Consider the following 17,393-nt stretch of genomic DNA (forward strand, 5'->3'; position numbering starts at 1 on the left):
GCATCGTCTTCTGCGCATATATACCACATACTTGCTTACGTCACACACGTGTTACGTCATAGACGGCATTATTGGCCGGGGAATTCCACGTGCTGTGGTGCAATCACGAAAGCAACCTGTTGTGTCGACGAGTTGAGCATCAATATAAATTATAAACTGATATATTTTATGACGTGCGTAATAAATATTCGCACACGAATCTTGCGCAATATTCGGGTTCGCGTGAATATCAAAACTGTGCTGTTATTCGGCGAATCTATTCGGGTTCGGGTTCGCCTTGGCACATCCCTACTACTGTGTATGACATTAAATTGACCTTTTGTTACATTTTTTAAAACAAGGCATTTATAAAATCATATTTCATCTTGTTAAATTTCATGTTATTTTTAATAACATTGTTGATAATATTTCATGATTTTATACTGAGCAACATTTCCCAATTACCCACAAACATGATGCCTACAATTCAAGTGTTCCAAAAGTAAGAAAATGTTCTAACATTTGCTGCTTTCAGGCTGCTTTAAGTCTACTTATGTTGGTTACAAGCGATATCTACGCGTTGATAAACTACGTCGGGTTCGCCAACTGGGTTTGGTACGGTGTTGCTATTGCTGGCCAAGTTTATTGGAGGTTTAAATATCCAGATATGAAACGTCCGATTAAGGTGAGAGATGGGATAGTGTGCGTCTTTCATTGTGTTAACAAATAAACCTGTTAGGTAATAATAACATTGTGTAGTTTGATGCTGTGAGAATTCATTGCCAAAATATGTTTTGAATTTTGCTGATTCTGTCAATGTAAGTATGATGCTGTGGCTCAGTAACCAGGGTGATTGCATTGTTACCTAAGATAAAGAGTTCAATACTTGACTACTATTGTGGACACTTAATGACAAGCTACCACCTAGGCGTCATTACTGATTTGTCAAAATTGTCAGCTGTACATAACAAGATATAAAAAAATGTAAATTTTAATTATTTTTTTAGGTTTTTAAAACTTTTAATATTGATTTTATTTTTTTCCACAGCTCAATATACTTCTTCCAATCTTCTTCTGTTTGGTTTGTCTATTTATTCTCACATTCTCATTCATTTCCGCACCGTTCGAGTGTCTTACTGGCACCGGGATTACCTTGACTGGGATTCCGGTTTATATACTGTTTGTTCATTTTGAACCCAGACACCCCCGGTGGCTCAATAATATTAAAAGTAAGTAGAACCCAGGGTTCAAATCCTGGTAAAGGCAGTAATCCAAGCATGGTGTTAATCAAGTGGGGTATTGGGGTGGAGCTGTTATCAAATTTCAAAATTTGGGGTAATTCTGCACCCCTGCCACCCCTGGATTGCCGCCCATGGATTGAATTTGTGTATTGCAAAATATTAACTTTTACTTTATAAACAGGTGCAATAACAAAGTTTACCCAAAAACTTTGCTTTTCGATGCCACAAGATATGAAATCGGAGTAAACTTTGCTTGTGTTTATTTTAGTGCATTTTGCTTAAGCTTGTAAGATCCCTTTGCTATTTATTATGTCATACACAAATAATTGTTACCTTACAAACACAAGCACAAATCTATTTATGATGGCATACACAATAAACTGTTACCTACACAAATACACATCACACAGTACTACCTGTTTTACACACAGTAATATATGTTACTGTTTAAGTTGTTTAGGTCTATTTTGCTTGAGTAAAGTTGCACTGTCATGCTGAATCAGCATCCAATGTTAATTTTTCCCTGTTGGTACTTGTGATGTAATTATATGTGACATCACTGTTGGTTATTGTATGATGTTAGTGATATGACATTATTGTCTATGATGTCATATATATATGTATGATGTCACTGTTAATGATATATACCTTAGTATGATATCACAATTATTGCAAATAATTCATAACAAAATAAGTTTTTTATTTACTTTCAAAATTCCAGCTCCTAATCTAGTTTAGTATAAGGTGCCATTAAACTGGTGTTTCTATCATTGTACATAAAACATCACAAGTAACATTGCTATTTTAGACAGACCTTATTTTTTTTAAGTTTGAATGTGTCTTAATAAAACTTGTAAAAATACAAAACTTTGAAGATTGTTGCAAAAGCTGGTAATATCTGGAAGTTACTTATGTTTATAGTTTTGCTTTATTGCAAAACAAACTTTATATTTTATTAATTTTTAACCAAAAAATCGTTTTTACATTTTTTAAAAGTTTTGACTAAACAAAGCTTTGCTGCTTGATCTATTTGTGCAAATTATATCCAATGGGCAAATTACGACATGCAAACCTTAATTCTGCAGCCTCAGGGAAAAGTTGTGGTATCTTAGTGGTAGGCTGAGGTGTATGTTTTTTTTCGTGATTTGGCGGCATCACAATTTTCCACCAAAGTTGTTAATACTATGTAAAAAAGGAATGTTCTGGAATTTTTTTAACTGTGTCTCCGCTTTTAATGTTAAGTCTGCACACGGTAAAGTCTGGTTTAGAGCATTTGGCCACTTTCTATTTTATTATCATTTTTTAACTGTCTGTTCTTCATTGCTCAATAAGTATAACATACTTTGTTTAACTTCATAGTTTGAGTCTATTCTAATCCAGTATTGATGTCAAATATAACCTTAACTAGACTTGCCTGACATTGCTATTTAAACCTTGGTTTAAAAATCCATACTTAAAAGTTAGATAATTTTACTTGTGCAAATGATGGGTTTTAGAGAAGTTGTGTCTTGTGTGTATTAACTGGTGTCAACTGATTGAATTACCTCTCTATGTAAACTTGTGTACTGAGTGGTGTGTATCAGTTTTACAGTGACTAGATTCTGTTAATACATGTTCATATAACCACCATTTGATAAACCTACCACTATCTTCTGTGTTGTTTAAATGCTTGTGTGTTATGGAGGAAGTAAAAAATTGAAACCTTCCTGCGTGGAAGTGATGTTGCAGTTGTGGAAGTGATGTTGCAGTTGTGGAAGTGATGTTGCAGTTGTGGAAGTGATGTTGCAGTTGTGGAAGTGATGTTGCAGTTGTGGAAGTGATGTTGCAGTGTTTATAGTAAATTAACAGTCATTGCAAAGATAGAATTTCATACTTACTTTGTTGATTTTTTTCTCTTACATCTATTCCAGAATACTAAGTTAAAATTTAACTAAGATTTCCAAACACTCGTAAATGCAAAGCTTACAATTTATTCCAAATACACTCGAACTAAATAAGCACATGCATTACAACCACGTTGAATATATATGTGTATAAGCACAGTAAGATTGCATGCAACAGTTATGTGTTTAATGTACTGCGTGGTGTTTAACTGGCAACAAAACGTGAATTTTAAAAGAAATTATTTTTGAACTTTTTTTTATATAACGATGTTTCAAGATTTATTCTTTGGAAGCCATGTAAAGCAGAAGATCGATGACACGGTTGCTGTATCCAAATTCATTGTCGTACCAAGACACCAGCTTCACAAAGTTGTCATTGAGTGCAATGCCAGCTCCTGCGTCAAAAATGCTGCTTCGCTTGTCTCCATTGAAGTCAGTGGAAACCACTTTATCTTCTGTGTAACCAAGAATTCCCTTCATTTTTCCCTCGGATGCTGTTTTCATTGCAGTCTTGATCGCATCATAGGATGCTGGCTTCTCCAAACGAACTGTAAGATCAACCACGGATACATTTGGGGTCGGAACACGGAATGCCATTCCTGTCAACTTTCCATTCAGTTGTGGAATAACTTTGCCGACAGCTTTAGCCGCTCCTGTGGATGCAGGAATGATGTTCTGTGCTGCTCCTCTTCCGTCTCTCCAGGACTTTCCGCTGGGACCATCCACCGTCTTCTGGGTAGCAGTGTACGAGTGCACAGTTGTCATGAGACCTTCAACAATACCAAAGTTGTCATCCACGACCTTTGCGATTGGTGCAAGGCAGTTGGTGGTGCATGAAGCATTGCTTACAACTTTCATGGAGTTGCAATACTTCTCTTCATTGACTCCCATTACAAACATTGGGGCATCCGCAGATGGTGCGGAAATCACGACATGCTTCGCTCCGCCGGTCAAATGGGCAGAGGCTTTCTCGATGGTTGTGAAAACTCCGGTCGATTCTACGACGATTTCTGCGCCGTCCTTTGCCCAAGGAATTTTTGATGGATCTCGTTCACCGTTGACCGCAACCGGTTTACCGTTGATGATCAATTTGCCGCCTTCTTCAGAAACAGTGCCGTTGAAAACGCCGTGTGTTGAATCATACTTGAACATGTAAACCATATAAGTAAGGTCAATGAACGGATCGTTGATTGAAACAACTTCAACGTCGTCTCTACCCGCAGCAGCACGAGTTACCAAGCGTCCAATTCGTCCGAAACCGTTGATTCCGATTTTCAAAACCATTTTCCTGTTTGAGTTACTTCGCAAAAACTAAGAATGAAATTTGAGACGTGTACGTGACGTGGTCAGGTAAGAAGATGTCCTTGAAAAGTTCCAACTATTATATCCCTAGTTAACCGGATAGGGTGGATCACTTGGTCCCAAATTAAATTCGCTGGTCCCGAACTAAATATTCGAATCTTTTTTTAATGAAACGAACTATCAATTCTACCAACGAGCCTGTAATAATTCAAAAATGAATTTCATTTTTAAATTTACCTTTCTGAAAATCAATTCCCAAAAGAAAAACCGACTTCTTTTTCACGCCTGTTATACGATTTTAGCATAATGTTTGACAATTATGTCCAGTTTTACGATGCTCATTCTATTCTAACCCGATTAGAAAGCTTGCTGGTATACAGTCTGTTAGGACAGCTTATATATAAACTACGCGTCAGATTGCAACAGCTGCAGATGGTTGCAGAGGTGTTGAATTCCACAAGGTTACCTAACATGTTAGGATCACCCGAGTGCAAATGATGTCGCATTGTTGTTTTCACACCCAAAGCTAAATTAAAACTTGTATTATTACAACATTTCAGTAGCATTGCGTTTGTAATATGTTCTTTATCAATTATTACGACCATTGGGTTGAAGCAAATATGACCAGACACAAGCGCACGATGGCGGCAGCATCGAGTTTTGAACCCCGTGTCGCAGAAATCTGGTTCCCCTAGAAAACTGGTTACCACGGGCTACTTATAACCTTTTTTATGAGGAATCTAGAACTCTGTTTCCGACTAAAAATAACAGTTGTTAGATGCTACATACTTCGTAAGTTTATGTTTAAGGATTTATCTTTTTAATACAAACTTATGCTGTATTTTAACTTAAATTATATACATTATGACGTATAACCAGTGGCCACCACCGTTACCACGTAATCAACAACAAACCTACATTTTCCTATTATATAAAATAAACTATATAAAAACATGAATATATGATTCGTTCGGAACCAGGTTTAAAGATGAAAATGTACCGTGTCTACGCATGCGCAGTAGCCAATGGGAACCAAATTTTCGCGACACCGGTATTTCCCGGTTTTACGCTGCAAGCACACAGACCACTGAGACACGACGCTAACTAAATACTTACAAATCGACAAGAAATTACTTCAGCTAATATATAATATAATAGTGTATCATATGAAAGTGAAAATGAGTCCGTGGCTATATAAACATGTTTATATATCGTATCTGGGTATCAGACGACAAACCGATTTTAATATTGGACCATGTTACAACTGCAAGGAAAATAAATCAATCACACATAAATAGCCGGAGAGCACTGGGCGCTGGAAAATAAGTACTGATATTTTTCATAAAACGCTGGTTATTTGGGCGCGGATGCGGTATGGCCCTATAATGCTGATCAGCACACATATATTATCGCTGTACACTGTTGTGACCACATCGCCCAGCATTTTGAACATCAGTTTCACCCCAAGGTAAGATGTTGTACATGTATTTAGGACATGTTACCCAAACCACTATGTTATATTGTTTACCGACATGTTAAATAAATGCGTATTTGTATAACTTATGTTTCGTATAGTCTACAAGCGAATATCAGTTGTTACTTGTTTACTATATGTTCACACAAGTCGTAGGAATGGCGTCAAAATAATTATTGCTGTAATATTCACAATCCGCTGTTACTATAAATAGATTTCAGTGTTACCTGATGTTAAGTTACTGCTTATCAAACCCTATCACGAAAATTGCTAACTTTTGTTTCATAAGGACAACACTGGCCCTAGGAATTTGCGCGAATTTCAATTTAGCAATATTACGTCGCAAATTCTTAACGTTCCTCCCAGCAATTAACCAATCAGCTCTCAGCTTTCCACGTGTTCAACACATTTTCTTTTTCACGAACGTAAGTTTTGTGCGCGGTTTGCTCTTTTAGTTTGAAACGTTTTGTTGGAACAAGGGATAAGCGGTTAGTATTAGATTTATAATATAGTAACGTGATACCTTTAAGATTTGTTTCAACATTGCAATGAACACTACAGTGTATTTATATGTTTTACATTTTTTAAATTTGTTTTACAGCTGGCTATAGTTCTAAAACGAATCACTGAAAAGTTTAAATGATTTGAGTTCCTACTAAACTAATTATACATTTAAAATCTTGTGTTCAAATCACGTCAATGTTATCTCGCTCACGAATGAAGGTGCCTTGAGTGACAGCCGCCGATGCAGCTTTGGATTGGCAACATTAAAAGTAAGTTTGTACTTTTCAGTACGTATATAATATAGATAACGCGTCTAAATATTAAAGCAAAATCTGTCAATAATTTATGTAGTAGGGTGGGGGAAGATGTGTTTCCTTTTCATTCTATTTTTCTCGTCATATTTGGTACAGTAAACAAAGAACATTTAAAGATTACGAAAACTGTATCCTCAAGCTTCTATATAGACCGTTGTTTATTGTTCAAAACACAATCAGGATATTAAGATATTACGTGCTAAAGGTGTCCCATCTTTCCCCACCCTACTATATACTGTACGTATTTATACTTCAACGGCTACGTGGTACTTGGTTTTGTATGCTATATTAACATTTACATTATATCATATTACATGAGTTTTACTAATTACAGAATTATGTTCGAAGCAGGATCATCTTGAAATGCTCCATAGAACCAACGCACGTGATCCATGTTAAATGGGTGAGTAGCTTTTGTGTGCTTGCAAATAAAATAAATGATTTTTCCAATTATAGGGAATTCTAATTAAATTATGTTTATAGTCTAAAAACTGCCTGACGTTCAATTCACCTTGAGAACCGTATATCTGGCAATATAAGTTATAGCACCGTGCGTGTCACAATATAGCATTTTGTATTTAAACTGAACGTTTTAACATTACAGATGCAGACTCTATATACGGCTATATGCGCCATATACGAGTATATTGGTACGAAGCTGTCTCCGCGAACCGCTGTTAATATTTCGGTAAGTTTAATTACTATGACCTATAATATTTGTTGCATTCATTATTGTATGTTCGTCCTAGGTATATTCGTCTTAGGTTTAATAAATAGTTCCCATCCGTGCTGTAATAAAAACAACCCACGAAGTTACCTCGTGATAATCTGTAAACGGGCACGAGGTCTATGAAACAGAACACACGATGACTGTCATTATACCCACCATCTAAAAAGAATAAATAAGTTGCATTTATACTAATTTATGACGCGTTTGCATTATTTAAATCCTCTTACCTTGTGTTTCAACTTGCATTTTACGTCACAGATATGACGTCACACTACAATTGACGTCACTCAGCTGGTTCTTTGTGCAAATAATATAACAAAGAATATTACGAGAAACAAAGGAACTGCCCGGAGAAAGAATAGAAGAAGGTATAAATACCATATAATTTTACTCGGTTAACTTTTATCTCGCAACTTACTTAACCAAAATGGTAAACGATTTCAAAATAAATCCGTATTGAAATCAACACTTGTGCATTCGTTGTAACCTGTTAAACAGGAGTTATATACCAATTGAATGTTAAACTTCTATGCATTTACACTATGGTGTTTTAATCAAATCCTGCACTAATAGTTGACAGAAATATACAAATTGGAATGTTTACGTTGTACAGAACTGTGATGGTGCCTACTATGTTTATTAAAGTACAAAACAACAAATATTTAACATTATTTTAATTCTACAGAAAAGAGACAATTACGGGACGGAAATTTCAGGGAACCATAGCATACTTGGACTAGGATTTATTCTTAGTCGATGTAAATAATAACTTATGTGAGCTGTAGCGTAAAATTCCCTTATATTTTACTGATTGCTTGTTTAAAATTGAATGTTTATGTGGTACACTGTGTGCGGTGTGGGAAAGTATACGGAGATCAAAAGATTAATTTAAAGTCCACCTTTGTACACGTTAGTAATGTAACGTGGTTGGGAATCTTGGGTTTTCTCCATGTTTGTTTGTATGTGTGTGTAAACAACCTGCATAAGAACGGTGCGCGCAGGTCAGTTTTCTCCAACTCTAACCCATACTCCTGGTGTCACTTACCAGCAAGGCCGGACAGTCGGCATCAGATAGATAGAAGTGACATCGCTATAACTAGGGATCGCTGTTAGGAAGTTAAGTTAAGACAGAACTGAGACACTGCACCCTCGGTCGGCACAACACGTGTCATTGCACTCAGGCCAAACATGCAGTGACTGGTTTGCGAAAACCATATTCCAACACGCCGGTGGTTAAAAGTCCGGTCAGCGAAAGCTGGCGGGTTCCACTGCAAAACAATTAGGCGCCAAACCTGCGACTAGGGTAGGGATAAAAATACATTAAAATGGTAGGCCCCTGCTAGGTCACTTAAAACTAACCAAATATTTTTAAGTGTTAGGTTTACAGGTTGGAGTTTGTTGTCATTCCTTTTTTGAATCGACAACAAGCGCGAATATGCGCCACAAGCTTGACGCTGTTGCGGAGGATAAAGTGATTCTTAGGATCACTTGGTTCGATCAATCTTGTGTTATAGCAAGATATAATTAGCTCCCAAAATCCGTTCTTATGCAGTTGCCCCACTTCGTAAACAAATTAGTTATTGCGACGCGATGCGACGGTTTTGCGGCGGCGAAATAAAAGCGGTTTTTAATATTATTATATTGGCCCATAGAGAATGCTGTGTTGCTGTGCTTATTGTATGGGGTGGGGTATGGTGATGTTGGGGGATTGTGGTGTTTATTGTATGTATTGATACACACTTACACTACACACGAAGTGAACTGTAATATTCTGATAAATCCATGGTGTGGGCATTTCTCAACTTGTGGGGTTTATTATATTGTTATGATATAAATAGATTGGTTTAGGCTTGCTGTAATTAAAATTGAAAGTTAATGGACTATGTGTATTACGTGCTAAACGTCTCTCCATACTTTTTCCAATTATAAAAAAGTAATATTGGTAATACCAATTCTATAAATCTATGTAAAGTCCACTATTATCTAACCTACTGATCTTGGGTCCTTTAAATGGGGTTGTCATTGCGGCGGATAAGAGGCTTGCATGGGGTTGTCAGGCTTTTTGTATACATGATGTGCGTATTAATTCTCAATCATTGGCAATGCTTTTTGCGTCCGGTATCGTTTTTCACTTGATTTTTTTTCTTTTTTTACTCGCTGGCGCTTTTTCTGTTTTTACGTTGCGCGGAGCTCCGTTTTTTGTTTATTTTTTGTCTTTTGTTTTTATTACGAAAAAATGCCAATGAAGGGGAATTGATTTTGTACAAACATTATGCGTGTTCGTAATCTCTATGCAACCTCCACTCCAACGATGTGGCAGTAACCCTATAGAAGCCTAACTATTGGGGCTCTAATGTAAATAAAGACTATATGTAACAACTGTATTCTCATTTTCTTAAACTTAACTCTGGGATCCTATTTTAATTAATTTCGCCCCAGCTATAGCTTGCCCAACCATGGTGACTCAGAATTTACAGTTCAACACTTCTTATTCTACACTAAAACACTCATACTGCACATACAAACATAAAAACAAATGTGGTGCGAATGGTTAGGCGCTACAGCTCACCCCTTTTATATTTTATATCCTAATTCATTGGATCAGCCAATGCCAGGTCAGAAGTGTGTCGTGTCCAATTTCTTGTGTCCTGTGTCAAATTTCTCACAGTACGCCTCCTAACGCGGTAAGCCACGTATAACGATGGTGTGTTGGGAGGTGTAAGTTCAGTTTATGAGACGGTCAGTCCAGGTTGCAGTTCTTGGTTGTGTATATTGTGCGATTTTTGGCAACTTCGCAATTGCGACGCGGTTCGAAAACCGTTAGGTGGCGTTGATCGCTGCCCAGCGTGCCTTGATCATCTTGTTTTAGGAAGATCAGGGCCCAGGTATAACTAGGGCTACTGGCGAGAGGTCCTGGTAAAAAAACCTCAACGACCACATGCGAAGCAGCCTCTTGGGCGTGGTTGGAATCTTCGCTGTCAGGTACTGTGGGGTAAGATGGGACACCTTTAACGCATTAACTGGTCTATAGGGAGTCATGAAGGCATTATGTTCTTTATAGAGAAAATATAATAAAAAGATGTCCCATCTTCCCCCACTCACTTATACATTTAGGAAACATAGAATATAAAGTAAATGGACATTTCGGTAAAGAATTTAGATGTCTTTCCGTATGACACCACAAATGTTTGTGCAATAAATGTATTTTACCGTAAGGGGTATTTATTTATAATATTCCGATATGCATATTACCAGCTCCAGCAGATTATTAGCCTATATATGTTACTGTGTTCAGTGTTGATTTTATAACGAGGCATAATTTACATTGCAATTAATTCCTTCAGTATAAAATCCATTTATTTTAATATATGGGACATTTTGTTATCGCACCAATAAAAAAAGGTAACGTTAGTATACAATAGGGTCACAGTTTATATAAATATGAAAGGCCGCGAACCTAAGTGTGTAACTATATATTGAAAATGAGTTTTCCATGAACGCATTATACACCTCGGAAATTTGTATTAACAAAACACAAAATCAATATATTCAAATTTAAAAATAAAAACCAAGTAAATTATCAGAACACAACAACAATTTTGCTTTTAAACCACATAATTTTATGAAAAAACTACTAGTTTTAATTTAGAAAAATGTTGTTTTTTTTAAACAAAATTTGTTTTTGATCTTAGTGCTGTTGGGATATAAACGATGGAATTTTATTTATTGGACTTTCTGGGAGAGAAATTATTGTTTGGTGTATCGACCGCTGTGGTTATATATTTGCCCCGACGGATGAATTTGGCCCGGGCCCTATTGCACAACGCAATCGCAGAAGGTAGTACCAAATATTATAAAAACGGTTCGGATCTAAATTAATAAACGAGTTTAGTATATTATACGTAGCCTATAGAATATAAGCAAGATAAATTTTACAAGCATGTTTCACTATTGTTTTATTTAGAGAATGCAACCATTAGATTTTGTTAGGCCGTATAGATTTGAAGGCGTTGCAACACGCCTGGATGAAAGTTTAACTGTCAAGATTCCAGAGTAAGTAAAAGGTCTTGAAAATGTTTTATAAACTAGAAATCACAAATTATTATAAAATTGTTGGTGACAACAATATACAGTTGTTGGTGGACAAAAGTTTGACAAAAACAAAACTTACAAACAAATTTGCAGGAGAAAACGTCCAAGCTTAATTATCCTATATTAGGTCCAATATAAAAAATAAAATAAAAATAAATGTTACGAAAAAAGTCCACAAAATTTAGGAAAGTTATCATAGGATTATGCTATCTTAAGAAAACACAATATTTACCTCATTGGCCTTAAATGTGTCAATCATTTGGGTCATTTTGTCTGATACTAACAAAAAAATACAAGGTATATTTTCCAACATATTTATTCACGCTTACACAACACATTATTAAAACCAAAGTATTTATTTTGCACAGTTTTCCAGCTCTTTGACTTTACATTGCAACTCCTTTATGACATCACTTATGTCTCTGTTCTTGTCAAGCTTAAGATATTCTTTCTTCCCCAATGACATCATAATAGCCCATGACGTCATATGCTCGGATAGTAAACGAACATGTTCTTCCATTAGCACTGTAATATGAATGAATGAACAGAACTTATTATTCGTCCAGTGCGGAGTTAAAAACGAACATGTTCTTCCATTAGCACTGTAATATGAATGAATGAACAGAACTTATTATTCGTCCAGTGCGGAGTTAAAAAGAGTATTTTTTATAGGTGTTTTGTTTCAAACACATTAGGCCTGACTACAAGTTATCATGTATATACTTGGCAAACTGTTAAAAGTCTTAGACAGGCCACATAAGCCAACAATGGTAGCAGCATCCAGCCTTGAAAACTATGACCTCTGGAGTAAAGGCAGGGGCTATAACCAGCAGGCCATACAAAAATGAGAAATGACAAAATGACCCAACTTACAATGATGTAACAAGTTAGAAGCAACAGAATAAAAAAAACAACAATAGAAATCTTATACATACCAGGAGTGGCCACCGAAGGGCAGCATTTAGCTAACCGAGCTACGATTAATTCCAGCGGCAAACTTGCTTTTTTCTCAGTAACGAACAACCTGAAATATTTTTTTTAGTTAGTTATGTTTTTTAATAAATCTTAAATAAAAAGTTAGCAAAAACTATTTAAATTAGACGTAAAGATGAAGGAAGAAACTGGTTTATCTATTAGAGTAGCAACGTAGACACTGCAGGTCCCATTGTAGACCCTTCATGGTCTTTTTAAACTGTGTGCCTACAATTGTTCATGTAATGTATGAAACGTTGGTGGTAATTCTGTCTTAACTATTATTTCGGACAATTAGATTCCACTGTAGTAATTAATATTAAAGAGATGATCTTACATCCGCAAAGCTCTTGCAACATCCGGAAGTTGTTTCATCTTTTCAATCTTCTTTTCACTTTCATCTGATCTTACCATCTTACGAAGTTTCGACGAAGCTTCTTTTTCGCGAATCTGAAAAAATATTGTTTTAAATTTGGGGGGAGAAATATTTATGTAATAAAACATTGTTGCTGTATGAAAATATGATACAGGTGATAGGAGAAAGTAACCAAGTAAGTGAGTTGGGGGTTGGTGGTCATAGGAAACAGAACAGTATATGACAACAAGACAACAGAGCAGAAATAGTAATAAAAGAAAAATAACCCTGTAATAAAATTTATTTAACTCAACAATAAAACAAATTCTTCCCCAAAACAAATAATTGCAAAGGCATGTGTTGTAAAACCAGGTAATTTTTTAATTTTTTAGTTGTTATGATAAATTCTGCAAAAAGATAAGAGATAAAAATCAAGTGCAACCATTTGATTAATAAAAGATGTATATTTCTTCTAAATGGCATCATCAGTCTCTTAATTAAAGAGAATCTATGAGCACCAGATCAGGGTCAGATTTGCAAAATTCAAAAAATAGTTTGTTTCGGGTTGAAAGCTTTTGGCTGAATGGAAACATAATAAGTATTTCCAGTCATGAATTGTGAACGTTGAAATACCTTTGCCAACAAAGACTGGGAAACCCCCTTAACTGATACAGGTTTCTTGGTAGGTGATTGGTTGTTGTTTGTTTCCACAGTAACGGACTTTTCCGGCGTGGAACATTTTTCTGCAACTTTCTTTAAAGCTTCGAACGCCTGGTTGAAATATGATTTCCATGTTTTTGTTAGGTTGTGTAAAACATAGTTAAAATTTGCAACATAAAATTAAAGTTTAACATTAAATTAAAATTAAGCTAACTGGAGCAAGGAAAGTTGTCATAAAACACAGTATAAAAAAAGCTTGAACATGCCCAAATTTCATTATCTTTTAACAATTAACATACTTTCAATTTAAAGACTAAAAGGCAATAATTTCCGTGTGAAATAAGTGGGTATGTAATGACCTCCTAAGCAGCCGGTGGAAGAAGGAATACTATATTTTTACCCACCTTTTTAGTCAACCTATCTTTAGTTTTCTCCAAAACATCTTTGGCTGAACTACATTTCTCCAAGTTGGGTGGGGTGGGTAATTCCCCTACTGTGATATCAGGGACTTGATCGACGGGAAACTGAGGATGCCAACGACGAATTTCTGCATCATCCACCACCACTGGGGGCTCCAGAGAGGCAAGAAATTCCTGCAAGACAAAATATTGAAATCTGGTTCGGCCTGTAATTTTTTTTCTCATTTAAAAAATATTTAACGCTTATTATAAGGCTAATGAACCAACTCTGGCATAAATCTCATGCCCCATGGCATGAGATTGCCCATATAGAATAGAATGTACACATTCAATGTTGGGGTAATGGGGCAACCTTTGGCCTAAATCTCCCATGGCATTTCACGTTGTAGGACCTCACCCAAGTAGTATAGAATGTTTATTATGATGTCATACACTACCTTGTGATGAAACTTGACAAGGGATAAAAGTTGGAGATGGAAATTATGTCGTCGTCGAACCAACATTCCACTGTTTAACTTTCGTGGCTCGTCTGATGCTCTATCGCACTCTAGTGGTACAAAGCATAACTTTAACAACGCATTTAATTGCAATGTTGCAACAAAATGCTTGCAAACTATAATATGACATCACAAACAGTGATTTGAATATCGTATGTTGTTACATTCATTGCAATGAAAAGATTAAGTTATAACATTTAACAAAGGCCAAAGGGGTGTTTGAATTTAAACAATTTTACGTTTTGCTGCAAAAGGAAACTGTCAACAAAACCCAACAAGTTTCTTTAAACTAATCGCAAACTATTTTGGACACGAAATAACAGCAGTGCTGGCAAACTGTTCAGTGTTTCCATGACTCAGATCTTGGAATGAAGTTGAATGATAAACTTTGATAGTTTAAATACCATCTATGACATCATAGTTACCTTCTTCTGTGAGAATTGGTTCGATTGTTAGTTGATAATCCGTTGATTTGATTCTATCGTCATAAGTTGGGATTCCTCGTTCTTGTCGGAAGGTATACGCATCGGGGTAAACATGTTTTATTCGACCCAAGTCATTTAGTTCAAACTTTCTGTATTCGGAGAAAAGTTGGGAGGCATTGGTTAGAAGTACCCAAATTTTAGGTGGTTTTAAGTAATGTTTCTATTTAAAAAAGTTTCTATTTAAAATTACTTCATAGAATAAATTGAATTGCCAAAAGATTTGGTAGGATGACAAAAACAATCATTTTTTTACAGGAGCAATATTAGATTGTACAAAGCAATACGCTGGGGTACCTGGAATCAACTCCTTTATCAAATATTAGATTAACATTTGTTATCTACATACAATACATGCATAATATGAATTATTTACCTTTTTATCATATCTTTTACAGCTTTATGAAGTTTCAACCAAGTTGTTGTTTGCTGTCGATTAAACAACATGCTTACAACGGTGTCCGCACTTTGAAACATTTCTTGCAAAATCTGAAAATTTATTTTTAAAAAGTTTGTTAAAATTTTACAAAAATTAAGACCTATGACCATTTTAAAAATGTTAAAAGTAATTATTATTAGGTAAAGTTTTTACATTGCCGGCTACACATTGCCGGCTACACAACATTCATCCCTACCCTATTGAAACAAGGTCAATTAAAAATACAATTCAGAAAAGAAATTTTGGAACACAAAATAAAACAGCTTTGAAAACTCTGCAGTAAAGAACAGGCTACTCATACAATAACTTTAGGTACTTCAATTAACAATAAAATACTTATCATACCTTATATTTAAATGGCAAAGACAACCCTGAAGGAATTTCTTGCGCTAACGAATGAAATCGTTCATGCGCGAACACTCGTTTCTTGACTTCTTTCTTTTCTTTAATTTCGTTTTTATTTTCGTCCACTTTCTTTGATTTTTTCTCTTGTTTTTTTAATTCTCTCATTTTTAACAAAGTTTTCTGCACATGAAAGATTATATATTTAAAACTAAAACAAAAGAAGCTGTCATAATATAAAGTTAAAAACAAAACAATTTACATTAATATGAGTAAGCATTAAAACAAAAGTTTTTTTTTTTGATGGAAAAACTGTGCAATTTCATCAACTGCACCTCATACAATTACAAACCTGAAGATCTTTTAGATTTCCTTGACCTTTCAAAACTTCTTTCACAACTTTCGAAGATTCCTGTTCAAAATAATAAACGTAAAACATCATAAATTGCAGTCAAATATAAACACAAGATGAGACAGACTTTCTGTTACCAATTTGGCAATTTTGCAAAATCAATCTTAAGAAATATCACATATATACTGCTTAGTGCTTAATATTAAACATTACCTTTGATTTATCTTTGTTTAAAAGTTTTTCTGCGATATTTACAGCTTTGTCCGTTTGAATTTTCTTCCGTCGCCCAGGTTTCGATGTTGATTGGTCGGATTTACTCGGCTTTGTGACATCACAAGGCGACTCCTCTATCGTTTCCAGATTACTGTCTAAAACTTTTTCAGATTTGTCATTTTTAATGTCCTTTTTATTTATGACATCACATAAATCATCTGTGACATCACAGCGAAGAGTCAATCGCTTTCGAGCAGATTTTTTCTTAGATCGAGTTTCGGAAAAATCCGTTCCGACTTGAGTCGTTGACTCGTCGAACTCGAAACTTTTTTTGGGAGTGATTCGACCCCGCTTTACGGTTGATTGATCATTAAGTTCGTTGTTTCGTCTTTTGCTCGGGGTCACGGGGTCATCATGATCATCACGAGCAGCCGTTGTCACGGTAACAGGAAGACACGGTGGGGGAACTTCTGGTTCCGATTTATTTTTGTTGGTTGGACTAAAATATTCTGGAAAATTTTAAAATTTTGATCAGATATTTAGGGAAAAATCCTCCGGAACATTACCGATTAAGAACTAGCCATCCACAAAAAAGAAAGTACAATGTTTTACCCATACTACTATTTCATTGATTTTCAGAAAAGATAACCACTCACGGATTTGTGGATTAAATGTTTAAACAATGTTTTACTCATCCTTAAACACATTGTACCATTAATAATATGATCAAACCTTGTAAGGAGGAAATTGTTGTCGTAATTTTTGACGTGGTTTTCCGAGTGCTGGACCTAGTAACTCGTTTCTCTGTGCCTTCCTTTTGCTTAGTTTTGGTTTTCTGCTTGCCGGAAATTTTAAGTTCTTTCGTGTCAAGTTGTGGGGTAACATCGTTTATTTTCTGCCGCTTAGAAGGCTGCACTAGACCACGATTTCGACGACGCGTAAAATAATCTGTGACGGCAGCTTGAGACATCGTAATGTGTATTCCGCCGTGTGTATCAGCAGATATTAATAAAAACTCATAAACCTAGGAGACTAAATCAAGATAAATTATGTAAACAGGCAGACAATGCGAATGTTGATCAACAAAAAAGAAAAACAGGGCCTTTAACAAGAACAACAAGCGGATTTTATTTACCCGCGCAT

The 17,393-nt window shown here is 35.5% G+C and overlaps 3 protein-coding genes and 1 long non-coding RNA gene across 5 annotated transcripts in view; 2 read left to right on the top strand and 2 right to left on the bottom strand.

Moving 5' to 3' along the window:
- LOC100176239 (large neutral amino acids transporter small subunit 2) overlaps positions 1-2,107 on the top strand; it is a 9,214-nt gene extending 7,107 nt beyond the window's left edge. The window contains exons 11-13 of the mRNA XM_002131077.5: positions 515-664; positions 1,028-1,208; positions 1,402-2,107. Of these exons, the coding sequence (XP_002131113.1) occupies positions 515-664; positions 1,028-1,208; positions 1,402-1,466 (396 nt within the window). The 3' untranslated portion in view covers positions 1,467-2,107. The remainder of the gene's footprint in view (positions 1-514; positions 665-1,027; positions 1,209-1,401) is intronic.
- Positions 2,108-3,170: 1,063 nt separating this feature from the next.
- Positions 3,171-4,965, bottom strand: LOC100186457 (glyceraldehyde-3-phosphate dehydrogenase). Its single transcript, XM_002131188.5, has one exon. It carries the CDS (start codon positions 4,385-4,387, stop codon positions 3,383-3,385), a length of 1,005 nt encoding a protein of 334 aa, XP_002131224.1. The 5' UTR covers positions 4,388-4,965; the 3' UTR covers positions 3,171-3,382.
- Positions 4,966-6,879: 1,914 nt separating this feature from the next.
- Positions 6,880-8,202, top strand: LOC113474713. Its single transcript, XR_003396400.1, has 3 exons — positions 6,880-7,385; positions 7,686-7,795; positions 8,113-8,202. It is a non-coding gene; the product is annotated as an uncharacterized LOC113474713 (long non-coding RNA).
- Positions 8,203-11,819: 3,617 nt separating this feature from the next.
- LOC100184078 (DNA replication factor Cdt1) lies at positions 11,820-17,320 on the bottom strand. 2 transcript variants are annotated; one of them, XM_002131232.4, is made up of 12 exons: positions 16,983-17,320; positions 16,251-16,759; positions 16,038-16,097; positions 15,689-15,868; positions 15,281-15,393; positions 14,848-14,996; positions 14,363-14,472; positions 13,911-14,099; positions 13,480-13,617; positions 12,829-12,941; positions 12,455-12,543; positions 11,820-12,044 (listed from the first exon to the last, which is right to left on the bottom strand). In XM_002131232.4, the coding sequence occupies exons 1-12, from the start codon at positions 17,218-17,220 to the stop codon at positions 11,875-11,877; spliced, it is 2,058 nt and encodes a 685-aa protein (XP_002131268.1). In that variant the 5' UTR covers positions 17,221-17,320; the 3' UTR covers positions 11,820-11,874. The 2 variants fall into 2 exon arrangements, with proteins under 2 accessions (XP_002131268.1, XP_026692417.1); XM_026836616.1 differs by having other exon boundaries at positions 11,983-12,121.
- Between the last annotated feature and the right edge of the window lie 73 nt (positions 17,321-17,393).

The sequence above is a fragment of the Ciona intestinalis genome, chromosome 11 (genome assembly GCF_000224145.3).
Source record: "Ciona intestinalis chromosome 11, KH, whole genome shotgun sequence".
NCBI lineage: Eukaryota > Metazoa > Chordata > Ascidiacea > Phlebobranchia > Cionidae > Ciona > Ciona intestinalis.